The sequence below is a fragment of the Dromiciops gliroides genome, chromosome 5 (genome assembly GCF_019393635.1).
Source record: "Dromiciops gliroides isolate mDroGli1 chromosome 5, mDroGli1.pri, whole genome shotgun sequence".
NCBI classification, from domain to species: Eukaryota; Metazoa; Chordata; class Mammalia; order Microbiotheria; family Microbiotheriidae; genus Dromiciops; species Dromiciops gliroides.
The window spans coordinates 174,172,429-174,186,665 of record NC_057865.1 but is presented as its reverse complement, the minus strand read 5'-3'; the positions used below and the strand labels follow the sequence as shown (position 1 = coordinate 174,186,665).

Below are 14,237 nucleotides of genomic sequence, written 5' to 3'. Positions count from 1 at the left end.
AAAGGAGAACAAAAAGACGACATGGGGCACCATGAATCTCTACCAACTGCCATCCATGGGGGCAGGCAGGCCAGCCAAAGTGAAGCAAGATACCCTTAGGGAGAGATGGGGAAGCAGTATATATCCAGTCAAGTCAGTGTACCATCGTCTCTTTTCATCTCCTGATGGAGACAGGCTAGGACCCTGAACCCGCAGAGCCTTGGTAGTGGGACACCCGCAGTGTCCTCCAAACCTGTTGCCCCCTGCTCATTCCCCACAGCCATCACTGAGGAAAGAAATCCTTGTGGAGGAGGGGCCCACCTTCCTCAATCACCACCAGCAATGATGGTTGGCCAGCTGCCACCAAGTTTGATATTAATATTTAAATTTAAGATGATAATTCTAGGACTGCATATTTGCGGTTTTCCCTTCTGAATCCCCTATCCCCTTTTTAAAAAATGATTTTTTGATACGCTTTTCTTCTATTATTAAAATATCACTATCATTAGCTCCTAGCTCTTTTCCTGCCATAGAGAAAAAAAAGACTCTACCTCATAACAAATAAGTATAGTCCCACCAAACAAATCCACACATTGAAAGGGCTTTTTACAGGAGATTGATGTTGATGCATAATCCTGCTTTGATTCATTCTCCCTGTGTTTGGGGTTTCTATACAGGGATCTATCACTGATCAAGGTGCTTGATGTTGGCCGACGATTCCTGGTAAACCGAGTCCAAGATTACATCCAGAGCAGGATAGTCTATTACCTGATGAACATCCATGTCCAGCCCCGGACCATCTATTTATGTCGCCATGGGGAGAGCGAGTACAACGTCTTAGGGAGGATTGGTGGCGACTCTGGCTTGTCTATCCGGGGGAAGAAGGTAGGAGCAAAGAGCAGAGTGGGTGTGCTTCCTGTTCAGTTAAGGGAGCTAATCATATAGTCTGGTAGGGGTAGCTGGGATGCTGAATTTTCTTACATCATCTGTATGAGAGACAGGGAAGGAGTGGGTTTCTGGGGCTAAAAGAAGGGGCATAAGGGATGTGTGCTGGGGATGTGCCCTGACTCTGGGGCTCTGGTCCTTTGGTTATAACGATGGAGAGGCAGCCTTGAATTGGATGGCAGACTAAGAAAGGTGGCTTCTCTGCTTCTCAAGAGGTTGGAAAGTAGTGCTGTGCTCCCGCTTCTAAACTTTATGCTTCTCTTTGACAAATTTCAGTTCTCCATTGCCCTGTGCAAGTTCCTTGAGGAGCAGAATTTGAAGGACCTTAAGGTATGGACCAGTCAGCTTAAAAGGACCATCCAGACAGCAGAAGCCCTTAAGCTACCTTATGAACAGTGGAAGGCCCTCAATGAAATTGATGCTGTAAGTATATCCATTTGGCATTTGGGGCTGAAGGGTGAGAAGGGTGTTTTAATTTAGCTACGTTAGAAACAGGGCAAGTGAGAAGTCATGTATTCATACAAGGAATCTTGATGTTCTAACAAGTGTTTTCAGTTTTGAACTACAAACTTGGCTGATAGTTTAACAGTGGTACTTTTTTGTGGCTGTGTGAGACATCTGGTTGTTTTTTTCCAGGGAGTTTGTGAAGAGATGACCTATGATGAGATCAAGGAGACTTATCCTGAGGAATATGCCCTTCGTGATCAGGACAAATATTATTACCGATACCCTACTGGAGAGGTATATTTATTAGGGTGTGACTTTCTCCTTGAAAAAGACTGGGTCACATTTTTTTTTTTAAGCAAACCTTCTCTCTCAATCTGTATGTATTCCCTCATTTGCCAAATATTTATTGAGTACTATGATATGTAATGGCACTGTGTAGCTGGAGGTGGTCACTGGGCCTTGGATTAGGCTTTTCTTTGCATATCAGATAGTAGCTAGGCTTATAGAAACTTAGACCAAAGGCTGGTGTATGCAACTTATGTTTGTTCCTAACCTTGTGTTCTCTGAAGGGGTAGAAGGAAAGCTTCAGTGAATGGTGATTCTTCCATTTTGAGCAAAATTAATGTACAAAAATCTGGCAGATAGAAAAAGGTCGTGTGATTAATCATATAAAACATAACTCTCACAATTTTGATAAAAAAATCTTTTCCATTTAGTTTTTAATTTATTGGTATCTTTTATTTTTATATTGCCTTAATTTCCAAACTTGTCAGTTCTCCCAGCAACTCTCTAAAATGATACATTGCAGATCTACGTCTGGAAAGGGCTGTCCCTTCACTAATGAAATTACAAGTCCCATCTCCTCCAAAGGTGGGGAGGAGAAGAGTTGGTCTAGGTTCCTTGGAGGCAAGTTATATCTCAAGATGGTCTACTTTGGGAGAAGTCTGTGGGCATTTTTCCCTCAACAGTGTTGCCAAGCAGGTGACAGGATCTGGGAGGAAAGACTGACCTAGTATAAACCCTTCCCAGAAAGCCAGAATCTAGCCTAAGGGCCATATTGCTGGTAAATTTCACCTACATTCTTCATGGAGAGAACTTTTCCCTGCTGACCAGAAATGAATTATTTGTCATTACATGTGGGCATCCTGTTTTTAACATAAGAACAGACCATTCCCACATGCCTTATTTGGTGCTACAGATACCAGATTACACAGCAACCTAGTTTGTCTTTTTTTTTTTCTCCTGGAAGTGACAAGTGGGACCCTCCAATACAGAGCAAAAAGGATAAACAAAAATGATGGCTAGTATACTCCTCCTGTAGAAAATCAGATCAGATCTTTAATGATACCCAAGCAACTTGCCTTTTCTAGGAAGCCATTTTTTACTTTAATCTGGAAAAGGGTCAACTCCTCTCCGCCTTCCTCTTTGTGGGAGGCACAGGCACTTAACCTGGGCCATGGACATTGAGACCTCGAGAGATCCTACCTGGTTAGGAATGCCTTTTACACTGCCCTGACAAGTGTTCGTTCATTCATACTCTCTATTCAAAGTGCAAAATTTTAGTCCCCCCCTACATTTATATATAGATGCAGTTGTCTCGATGTCCTTGCCTTGGATGAAGCTTCTGGAAATGTCCCTCTTACCTTGCAGTCTTATCAAGACCTCGTTCAGCGCTTGGAGCCAGTGATTATGGAGTTGGAGAGACAGGAGAATGTGTTGGTGATTTGCCACCAAGCTGTCATGCGTTGCCTTTTGGCCTATTTTCTTGATAAGAGTGCAGGTATTTCCTTTTTTTTTCCCTCTTTTGTGTGGGGATGAGAGGTATTGTTTTTGACATTGGCATTCAGCAGCTTCAAAACAATGGTGTTTGTCATCTGTAAGTCAGACAACCAGCAGCCCAACTCTCAACCCATGACCCTGATGTTCCCTCAAGATGCCTGTCTTCACTTAGTTCCCCTCCTGTTAGAAATTCTATGTTGCTTATAAGCCTTTTATGGAGTACACATTTTTAGTCATACTTTTCAGTTTAGCAAAGTTGCTTTCTGTGAAAACTCCTTGGCCATATATTAATCAAACTGGAAAAAGGCTCAGGAACAAGTAGTCTCTAATGTTTTAGCAATATCAAGTCATCTGGAGAGATGTTATTGGAGCTTTGACTGGATCTTTATTATACTTCCCTCCCTGTGAGAGTTTTCTGTGACTTTTAGACCCTTCTCTGCTGCCAGCTGTGTGTGGCACGCTCTGATGGATATCGTGTTTTTTCTTTCCTTAGATGAAATGCCATATTTGAAATGTCCCCTCCACACAGTGTTGAAATTGACACCTGTGGCCTATGGTAAGTGGATTTCCAATGGTCAAAAGACCTTTTCCCCTATATCTTAGACTCCTGGTGGGGGACCCATTAACAGGACCTCTATTCTTATAAATACTTTTATTTCCATATCCTTTAGGTTGCCGTGTAGAGTCTATTTATTTGAATGTGGAAGCAGTAAACACACATCGGGAAAGGTCAGAGGTGAGTACCCACCCTGATACTTCCAGCTCCAGCTCAAGAGAGTCGGTTTTAGGAAGCAAAGGACTCTTCTAGGGGCAGCTGTGGAGGACTTTTATGGAATGGAAAGGGACTAGTCAATATTAAATATCTCCAAATAAAGTCCTCATTGTTGGTTTGTGTATTCAATGCTAATGTGTACTTGAATTGGCTCTTATGATAACTTTTTGTTTGGAATAGACTCAGGTGGCTTTTTGCCTTCTCCTCTTTCTTTTTGTGTATACATTAATTAGACCTATCGTCTTTTTTTTTCTCCATCTGTGTCATGATCTCACAATCTTTTCACATTTTCTTTTCACCTCTCTGATACCACCCAACCTGAGAATTCAGTGGAAAGTGACTGTAAATGTATCTTCTTTCTCCTCTTCAGATAGATCTAGAATTGCAATGGCAGGTTTTAGAATTCATTGGTGGAATCAGCATTGGTCATCACCATTTGGACTTAGGTGTAGAATCACCAGGAATAGAGAGGGGGTGGGAGAGAAATGGAAAGAATGGAGAAAAGCTTTTCCAAAGTCATTGGTCCCCAAGTCTATGTACTCTGGACCAGGCTGATTTCTCCTTCAATGAGATTTGAAACCAATTGGGTTGTATCTCTGACAGGAGAAATAAGATTGGGACTGACCTAGACTCACCCACATTTATGTAAATCTATCTGTCTAGAGGCAATGTGTTTGGCAGGATAGAGAACTGGTTCCCACAACAAGATGGCAACCAGGGTTAAGTTACACTTCTCAACACATAACTGGCTGTGTGATCTGGGGCAAATCACTTAACCTCAGACTTCTAAAACAGTCTCAATTCAATAAGTTGCAAAGAAGGTGATGCCCTGCAATGGTAGAAGTTGTCCCCTTACCTGGATGTTCTCCAGATCACTGAAATTACAGGTCCAGTCTCTATCTATATATCAACATAATATCCTTTTGCCAGGGATATGATTCAGAGTCCCCTTTACCAGCAGGTCAACCTGTTGGTCATCCCTCATAACAGACTGGTCCTTAAGGAGTCTGGTCTGAGGACCCTAATTTTTGAGGGGGTGTTTGCTCAAAGTACTTCCTCATCCACAGTGGGGAATCTCACCTAGCTGGATTTGAATAAATTTAAATAGCTGCTTTGGAAGTTGGAAAAGCCATCCCATCACATTCTCATCACCTGGGCCAATGATTGAGCAGAAAGAAAAACACATTTGTACTAGTGGGGCACCAAGAGCCACTATTGTGGGGTTTTTCCAGGTACAGTCCAGTCAAAGGGCAAGTTCCTGGTTTGGGGCCTAATGACTCAGGCCTGAAACCAATTCCTGACCCAGGCAGAACCTAAGCCATCCCAAACAGAGTAGATGCTCTCTCTTTTAAAATAGGGCTTATGAATAGAATTCTATCCTTTCTCTCAGGAACTTATTCAGCCAATTAGAAAGTTAACATATAACTTACCCTGTTGGTCCTGGCTGGCTGATTTCTGCCTCTATGGACAAAAATGACCAGTACTATAGTCAACCCTCTCATGGAGCTGTTTACTTCCTGTCCTAAGCCTGCAGAAGTTTGTGAATAGTCTCACTGAAAGATAGTTATGTTCTGGTGAGAAAGGGTTCCTTGATGCTGGAATTGTCCAGGACCCTCATCAGTTGCTGAGAGGTTAAAGGAGACATTTTTTCCCCTTGCTACTATATTTCTCTGACTTTTACCAGTGGCAACCCTAGCTTCTTGTCTTTATGTACCTGGCTTTCTTTTCCCACTTTTCTCCCCTTCCCTCAGTTTCTTGGAGCCAAAGGGAAGAGGAGGATGGGTGGGCTTGGAACAGCTTGGCTCTGTTCTGAAACAAAAGGAAGAATCATTATTGATGTTTCCTTCTCATATCTGCTGCCCTCATCCCTACTTTTCTGTTTATCTGCGTTTATCTGTGTGTCTCTTGGGATAATCTGAGGGAAAATGTTTGGGAGGGTAGGGGAGAATCCAGTTTATTTCTTTATACTTGGGAGTTGTTGGCTGAACAGACATTTCCCTCACCTGAGGTCATTTCCTCTTGGTCAGTTGCTGTGTAATCAGCAGCTAGGTGGCACAGTGGATAGAACATATGAGACCTGGAATCAGGAAGACCTGAGTTCATATCCAGCCTCAGATACTTACTAGCACTGTGACCCTGGGCAAATTGCTTAACCTCTGTTTGCTGCCACTGTAACACGGGAATAATAACAGCACTTATCTCCCAGGGTTGTTGAGAGGATCAAATGAGATAATTGTAAAGCACTTAGCACAGTGCCTGGCACATAGTAAACTATATAAATGTTAGTTATCATCATTATTAATATTATTATGATTGATAAAAGCCTAGAAACAGAACAAACCTTTTTTTTTTGCTATTGTTTCCTTCCCCACCCATCCCTTTCTCCCTTCAATTTTCCCCCATAACTGTCGCCTTATCTCTTTTGTCTTTGTCTTGATTAGGAAGCAAAGAAGGGACCTAACCCGCTCATGAGACGCAATAGTGTTACCCCACTAGCCAGCCCTGAGCCCACCAAAAAGCCTCGCATCAACAACTTTGAGGAGCATTTGGCTTCCACTTCTACTGCCCTGCCCAGCTGCCTGCCCCGGGAGGTGCCCACGCAAGTTAGTTTTCTCCTTTCTCCTTCTGTCACCCCTCAGCCTCTTGCATAGAGAAAAGAATAATCCTCTTAAGGTTCAGTGGTTATCTTCTTTCTCCTGTGCCTTTCTGTGCCTTTTGAAGGGGAAAACACAAGTCCCTTGTGTGTGATCCTCTGGAATAGGTATAGCATGATGGCATCTTCCTACCTGGTGCCTGATAGAACTGCATACACACTTGCTTTCTGGGTAGGTTCCTTACTTAGCAGAATCAGGCAGAGCAGGAAGCAAGCAAGGATATAGAGTCTGTACTCTTCATTCATGGAGAGGCTTGGCTCACATGGTGGCCAGTTCCGTAGGACCCCCAGCTGAAATATAGAACACCTCCCGATAGGCCCTCGTCTGGCCGCATGTCATTAGGCAAAAAGGTATCTTGTGTTCTACTGGCCAAATATGATTTAATGGTCTCTCATTCCCTGTCCTGGGTATATCTCCTTTGTTGGGAGGAAAGCATTTGGATTCACTGCCCAAGGCCACCTTTGTGGGTAGACTGAATCATGGTAATAGAACCGCTATTGCCAGTGAATCAGTCATGACTGTGGATCACCAGACTAACCTTAAAAAGTGTCACTGGCCTCTGATGGTTGGCTGTTGGGGGTTGGGGGGATCGTGGGGGTGATGTTTAATTCAGGGTGCCAAAGTTTTTCTTCTTTCCTAAAAGACAGCTTCTTAGTCATTTAAAATCTCATTGTAAATCCCTTCAGTGATCAAATGTAGGTAGCACCAATCTTACCTACAAGAACCACCATCCCGTTCCAACTTGGAACTCAGCCTTTTTTTTCCCTTCTAAGCCTTTCCTTGACCCCTTGGCCCCCCATCAGAGTTAAGCCACTCTTCAAAAGATTTTGGTGCTAAAGATTTTCTAAATCTATGATTGAGAACAAGGTTTAGATTTGAATGTTTTGCATTTTGAATTGAATTTTCTGCTTTGTTAGCTACAGATTATCACTCCCAGAATTAGCCCTCACCAAGCTCCCTGATTCCTCCCCGTTACAATCTGTACTTTTTACAAAACTTGATTTGGCATTCCTGTGATGTAGGTGTAGGATATATAGGACTTGGAGAGGAAACTGTTCTACCTGTGGTGTAATGCTTGGCATTTGGCTTTTGATCCCCATAGTAGGTGACTATAGGCAATATCAGGGGTGTGACATTAACATATTAGAAAGTACACATGATGCAATGTGTACCTTTCATTTTCCCTCCAAATTTAGATTTGTTACTATGCCTTTTTAGGGGGAGGAGCAGGGAGCCTGAGTCTCCCCATATTGCCCCATTCTAGTACCAATCAGCATCAAGGAAACTTTAACACCCACCCCACTGACCTGGGCTGCTGGTTCCTCCCTCCTCAGGCAGCCTGGTGGCTCAGTTCACAGTGGCTCACCATGCCAGTCTCTGCTTTAGTGCAGACACTCAACTGATCAACTTTCTCCCTATTACAACTCAAACAGCAGCCCGTGGCACAGGGCCATGCCTGGCCACTCCGGGTTTTTTAAAGGACATTGTTTAGTTGTGTAGGCATTTGGAACGGCAAGCCATCAGCAGGGTAGACTTGAAGTCACAGGCTATCCTGGTAACAATAGGGTTTACCTTGATAAGACTAATTCCTGATTTCAAATGCTGTTTTTGTGTCTTTCCCCTTCTTTTCCTACTGACCTCTCTCTCCACTTTTCTTCTCTCTGCAGCCTTTACTAGGGAAAGCCTGTTTGTAAGTATTTTTCTCTGAGCTATTTATAACCCCTTCCTAACCCTCCCCCCACCCTGTGTGCAACCCACCCACCCCATTCTTCCTTTTTGGTATACCATGTTTTGGAGTGTGTAGCTTGTGAGGCTGTGGGTAGGGGGATTTTTGGAGAGAAGAGGAGAAAGGTTTTTTAATAAGTTGGAGCATTTTAGGATTCAAGGTCTTATTTTCTTTATCATAAAGCTAACTCTGTTAGCACCATTACATTGCTATTGCTGCTCCTCAGCTCTCCTTTCCCACTTTGGCTATTTACAATTGGTGATAACATTGACCACCACCTGGTGTTGGTCGGCAATTCCCATCCTAGGCATTCATCTCCTCCGTTCAGAACCTGGTTAGCCTTAGTAATCAATGTAAAGGAATTAATTTTAGGTTTCCCATTGGTGCTGTTTGATCAAGCATATTGTATGATTCTTTCAAAGGGTTTATTTCTGTGTGACACTAGCGGATTAAGCACTTCCATAGGCATTAACCTTTTGTATTAACCTCCTCTTCCTTGGCTATCAGATCTGGGAGGTTCTAATAGCAGGCCCTGGGAAGTTCAGTATTTCAATAGCAATCTATTGGCAGCCTAATTACTCTTCCCTGCTACCCATTTCTTTATTTAATGAGTCAGGTCATCTTGTTCAATATGTAAAATTAGAAAGAGATTAAGATTTCTGCCTGATAAACTTAGAACAGTAGGTCATTTTTTTTTAAATGGGAGTGTTGAGCACTTCCTTCTTTAAAAGAAGAGGGGTCACTACAGTTTTTATGTGATCTAAGGTCAGTTTATTTGTGCTTTGGCCACAGTATTTCCATTTCACTTCCCTTTAGACAATAATAACCTCCCTACCAGTAGTGACTATTTTAGTTAAGCTTTGTCATTGGGCCCAGTTACAGCTGGGACTTCTTCATTGTATAGTATTCCAACCATTTACTTATTGAAGCAAAAGTAGGGTCTCTCACCCCGACACTCGTTTGTAATCTCTCCTGATATTATTTTAAAATTTCAGCTATGCATTACAAAAGGGAATAGATTAAAAGATCATTCTCTTCCTGTGCTGTTTTTCCTTCCCCTGCCCCTACTCTGTGTATAAAAAAACTCTCTGTTCTGAGTTTTCTCCTTACTAACATTTGGGTAGGAAAGCATGGCTCAGTACGTCCTTTCTCTCCTTCCCCTGTGTCTTTGAATAGCAGCATCTTGGCCTTATGTTAGGACTAGCTGTTCCAAGGGAATAGTATCGGATGGAGATCTTCTCTACAATTTCCCTACTGCTCTTCTGCCTCTTCCTTCTCTCCGTGTGTTCTGTGGGAAGAAATCATGAGTGGTGTGTGGCTTCCTGGAGTGCCACTGTGTGTGACGCTTGCCACAAGCCCAGGTTTGTTGTCTTAGATACCTGGTTTGTGAGAGGAGCACAACTTTGCATCTAAGATGAGGAGCTCTAGGATCATACAAGAGGTATCCAGATAGATCATCCCCCTTGCCCCTCTTTCCAAAGTGATGCTTTGGTAGTAACCAAATCTGTATGATCTTGGAAAAATCGCTTTCATCTTTCTGGACCTCGACTTGTTCATTCCCCATAACTTTTCAGCTCTGTTACGGTCCTGTTTTGGTCCAGCTATATAGATTAGACTTTATCTACGCAAGGCCTAATCCCAAGACAGACAACACCTCATCCCTTACTCCAGAAGACAGGTATTAGTGTTCTTGTCAGACTTAGGTTGCAGAGTGGACTTGATAAGGCCATGCTGCTTCCTTAGATTTTGATCCTAGGGATCTTGTATTCCTAGGCCTAGCATAGAAACCTCAAACTCCTAAATTGGCTCCAGAACTGACTTGACCTTCCAGGGATTCCTTTACTTAGGTCATTTGAGGCTTTCCAAGATGAGCTCTCAGACCCAACCAGTCCAGGTTTGTGTCTTAGGGTTGAGGATAGAAGCAGTTAAATCTCAGGACAAGTAGAGTCAAAAGTTGTTTTGCTTCATTGTGGCATTACTAGTTTGGAAGGTGATCTATATATGAAACTAAGAAAACTACCTTAGGTTTCTGGTTTTTTGACCACTGACATAGGCTCAGAACTGTGATAAGCATGGAGTTTTCTCACCACCATCTTCCCCTCCCTGCCCCCCACACCTTAAAAAAACCACCAAAATAACCTTAGTAAAAGGAGACCGAGCATCTTAGAGGGGAGTAGCCTTGTGGTTTGTTTCTTTGTTTTGTTTTTGAGACCCCTTTGGTGGAAAAGAGTTACTTGGTTAGGTTGAAGTGACTCATGCTGAAGAGTGGGACAAGATTCCCTAGGAAGCATCTAAAAATAGGGCTTCTTAACCTAGGAGCTTTGAACTTGATTTTTAAAAAAATATATTTTGATGAGTATGTTTGAATGTAGTTGATTTCCTTTGTCATCCTATAGATTTTCTTTTATATATTTAAAAACATTCTGAGAAAGGGTCCATAGGTTTCAGAAGTCTGTGGAAAGGGTCCACGATACACAAAAAGCTAAGAACCCTGACCTAACACCTGTGGCTAGCGTGTTTTGTTTTTGGTTGTGGCAATGGCGCTTTTTGTCAAGACCACTCTAGTCAAAATTGGAATGTGAACCTAAGCTCCATCTCCCCCAATCCAGGACAGATAGCCTTCTATTCTGGGCATCTGCCCCAAATTTGTAAGAGTTTTGCCCTGTGCTCTAAGCTTGTTACAGATTCTTATGGCTATTTTAACATTTTAATGCTCCTCCCAGCCAAATTCTCATCGTGGCTTTGGGAAGGGGAAACCTAACCATGTGCTAAGCACCCTCTGAACCACTAAATGACACTCGGGGAGAAATTTCCTTTGGACCAACCAGGCTATGAACAGGCACCCTCCCTCCAGAGAATCTCTTCTACTATATTTTTAACTATTTGGTTTTTCACCCCCTCTTCCCCCCTTAAGCTTTCTGACTTTTCCTACCTTTTTTCCTTCTCCTATGGCGAGAAGAAAGGCCGTGTGTGTGTGTGTGTGTGTGTGTGTGTGTGTGTGTGTGTGTGTGTGTGTGTGTGTGTGTGTTTGTGGTTTGTTTTTAAAGCATATGTGCTCATGGATAACTTTATACTACTTTTGACTTTGGTTTTGATAGTAAATTGACATTGGCTCCCTGGGGATGTCCTGGCCTCTTTGGGCCTGGTTTGCCAATTTCCCTCCCCCTCCCCCCCCAACTCCTCCTCCCCCAGTGTGTGGGGATGGGGTCTCACCTGCATGATAAATAAGTCTTTGTTTGGGGGGCTTGAGTGGAAATGAACTAATTCTTTCTTTTCTCTTCCCTTTCAAAACAGAACCTGAATAACTCACAGAACCAATTTTGACTCTTCCCGGAACTCTGAAACAAATGAAATCAGTTGCATTCCATCGCCATTTCTGAAGCTTGGCTTATGTTCCTCCAGATAATCCCAGCTGCTTCTTCCATAAACTGACCAAACTGTTGGGGTGAGGAGAGGGCTCATCAAATGACAATTCAGTACTCTTGACTCCCATCATCCAGCTGTGTCATGGTGACCTGAAGGCAGCGTATAGCCCTCCCACTGTAAAGAATCCATCATTTTCCATTTTACTTATTTTTTCTCATCATCCCATTCTTCATTTTCAACGGATGTCTCTTTGCAGCAACCTCTCTGGAAGTATGGGGAGGGGAAAATTAGCTGAGAAGAGAATGTCTCTGCTGCTTCTCCCTTTCTAATGCAATGGCATTAGAATGGCAACTCGAAATTTCTTGAGGTTACAGGAAAATTCAAGATGGCTGGCCTCCTACAGAAACCATCTGCTTTTTGTCTTGTCCTCTGAAGACAATGCTTCATTGGGAGTAAAACCAGCAAGTAATGGCTCGGAGAAGTAGATCTCTTGCTCTTCAGGAATTCTTGAGTCAGAAATCTGCCTTTTAACTAAAGCAAAGACATTACTTCCCTTTGTATGTTTTCGTTCAGAGTCTCCATTCTTTATCGAAACAGAACATGAGAATGGGTACCCATTACCCCTTGCACAGAAAGGTCTTTTTTCTGAGTTTGGAAAGATATGATTGTACCTTTTGTGGAAGAAGTAGGATGAGAAATCTGTACCTTTGTTCCATGGAACACTGGGTCATGTACCACAGGAGCTGTGTCTGACTGTGAAGGAAGCATGATGAACTGGCACTGCTGATAGGGTTGGGAAACATCTGCAGGGCAGGGCTTGTTTCCTGAAGAGTTTGTGGAGCACTGAATTGAGCCTGGCTTGGGATGAGATCAACTGGCTGTTGTCTTCTTGTTCTAAAGTAGACTGACCCTGGAAGGTTGGGGGAGGAAGTGATCCTCTCACTAGGATTCTCTTCTCATTATCCTCTCTTTCAGGCTGGACAGGATAGCTAGCATGAGGAAGAACACTGGCGGGTTTCAGTTCAATATTTATTGAGTTTCTGCTATGTCTCTAGCATTGGGCCAGCTGCTCAGGACAGAGGAGATGGGGAAGGTTACAGTAAGTGTGACATCATAGAAAGGTTACAGAAAGTGACATCAAAGTGTGTCATGATAGAACCTATCATGGAGTGGGGGGGGGGGCAGGGGAAGACTTCTATAACACACAAATGCCATTTCCTCTTTGCCCAGTGCTCCATGAGTGGGAACAGAGAGAGGAGCCCTAATGGGGAATATTTTGCTTCAGGGAGGAGGTAATGTGCCTAGTGCTTTAATCAATAAACATTTCCTAAGCTCTGGAGATACAAAAAGAGGCAAAAGACAGCTCCTACCTTCCAGAAAGTTTAGTTTCTGTGAATTGTTCCTGTCTCACACACACACAAAACATTGGTGGGGGCTCATTATTGAGCCTCACATCTGACATGTTTATTGGCAGCCCATTGACAAGTAAGTAGACAAACACACAGATTGTGTAAGCCCAAGATTCCTCCCCTGCCCCCTTTTTTTTTTTTAACCACCCTGATTCCTGTCAACCACCCACCTCTCCTTGGTGGCAGTGCAAGCAGGCACAAATGCATGTTTTTATGTGAACCACATAGTTTTGGACTCACTTTGTTCTTTATAATAGGCTTGCTGGTAATCTACTCTGTCTTGGATTCGTTTCTGTTTCTAATTGACAGAAAAGGGGCCGAGAATAGAATTTTGTTTAATTATTTCATTGTGAGGGTCTCTATAGTGTGTTTTTTTACTCATGTTCAAATTAAAAACAACAAGCTGGCTTTACATTTTAATTTGGGAAGAGTGAGGAGGATGAGTCTATCCAGGGATCCTGGAGGTGATGCTACTTACCTTAGAAACTAGTAGTAGTAGCCTGAGCTACACTGAAGCATTTCATTAGGAAGGGGGTGTGCTTGATGCTGCACAGTGGGGGAGGTTTTGCTGGGACTACTGACTTTTATTTTTACCATGTTCCACTGGAACCAGTTTTTCTGAACTTTGTATATTTGTTTGGGGGATGCAGCTGTTTTTCCCCCTATTATATCCTGAGAGTTGGCAGAACTCTTAAGAATTAAGGTCTGTGGGGGGGGACTGATTGAACCACATCCGTGATACTGTTTTTATTTGTAATACTTGAAATTTATTTTTTTAATATTATTTTGATAGCAAAAATGCTATTTATTTATTTAATGTGTGTGATGGCGCCAGGTGAGAGCGAGAGAGAGAGAGAGAGAGAGAGCGAGAGAGAGAGAGAGAGAGCGAGAGAGAGAGAGAGAGAGAGCGAGAGAGAGAGAGAGAGAGAGCGAGAGAGAGAGAGAGAGCGAGAGAGAGAGAGAGAGAGAGAGAGAGAGAGAGAGAGAGAGAGACGTTTGGGGGGTTAGGGGAGGGTTATTTTTTTCTCTAAACTTGTGACTTATTAGGTGTGCTTTGTTTGTCTTAATTAATCACCTGGGATAAAACTCTGCTAGCTTGTAAACAGGGTATGCCTTTCAAAAATTTGTATGTTTTGCAGTTGCTAGACAAATAAAATATC

At 42.8% G+C, this 14,237-nt stretch overlaps 1 protein-coding gene across 6 annotated transcripts in view; it reads left to right on the top strand.

Annotated features, from left to right (window-relative positions):
- The window catches only part of PFKFB3 (6-phosphofructo-2-kinase/fructose-2,6-biphosphatase 3), a 118,429-nt gene extending 104,486 nt beyond the window's left edge, over nt 1–13,943 (top strand). For 3 of the 6 annotated variants that reach the window (XM_043965867.1, XM_043965863.1, XM_043965865.1), the window contains exons 8-16: nt 657–864; nt 1,201–1,347; nt 1,561–1,665; nt 3,022–3,151; nt 3,644–3,706; nt 3,822–3,886; nt 6,364–6,525; nt 8,244–8,266; nt 11,597–13,943. In XM_043965867.1, the coding sequence (XP_043821802.1) occupies nt 657–864; nt 1,201–1,347; nt 1,561–1,665; nt 3,022–3,151; nt 3,644–3,706; nt 3,822–3,886; nt 6,364–6,525; nt 8,244–8,266; nt 11,597–11,603 (910 nt within the window). In that variant the 3' untranslated portion in view covers nt 11,604–13,943. The remainder of the gene's footprint in view (nt 1–656; nt 865–1,200; nt 1,348–1,560; nt 1,666–3,021; nt 3,152–3,643; nt 3,707–3,821; nt 3,887–6,363; nt 6,526–8,243; nt 8,267–11,596) is intronic. The other 3 variants (XM_043965864.1, XM_043965866.1, XM_043965868.1) reach the window with 2 other exon arrangements.
- Nucleotides 13,944–14,237: the final 294 nt, after the last annotated feature.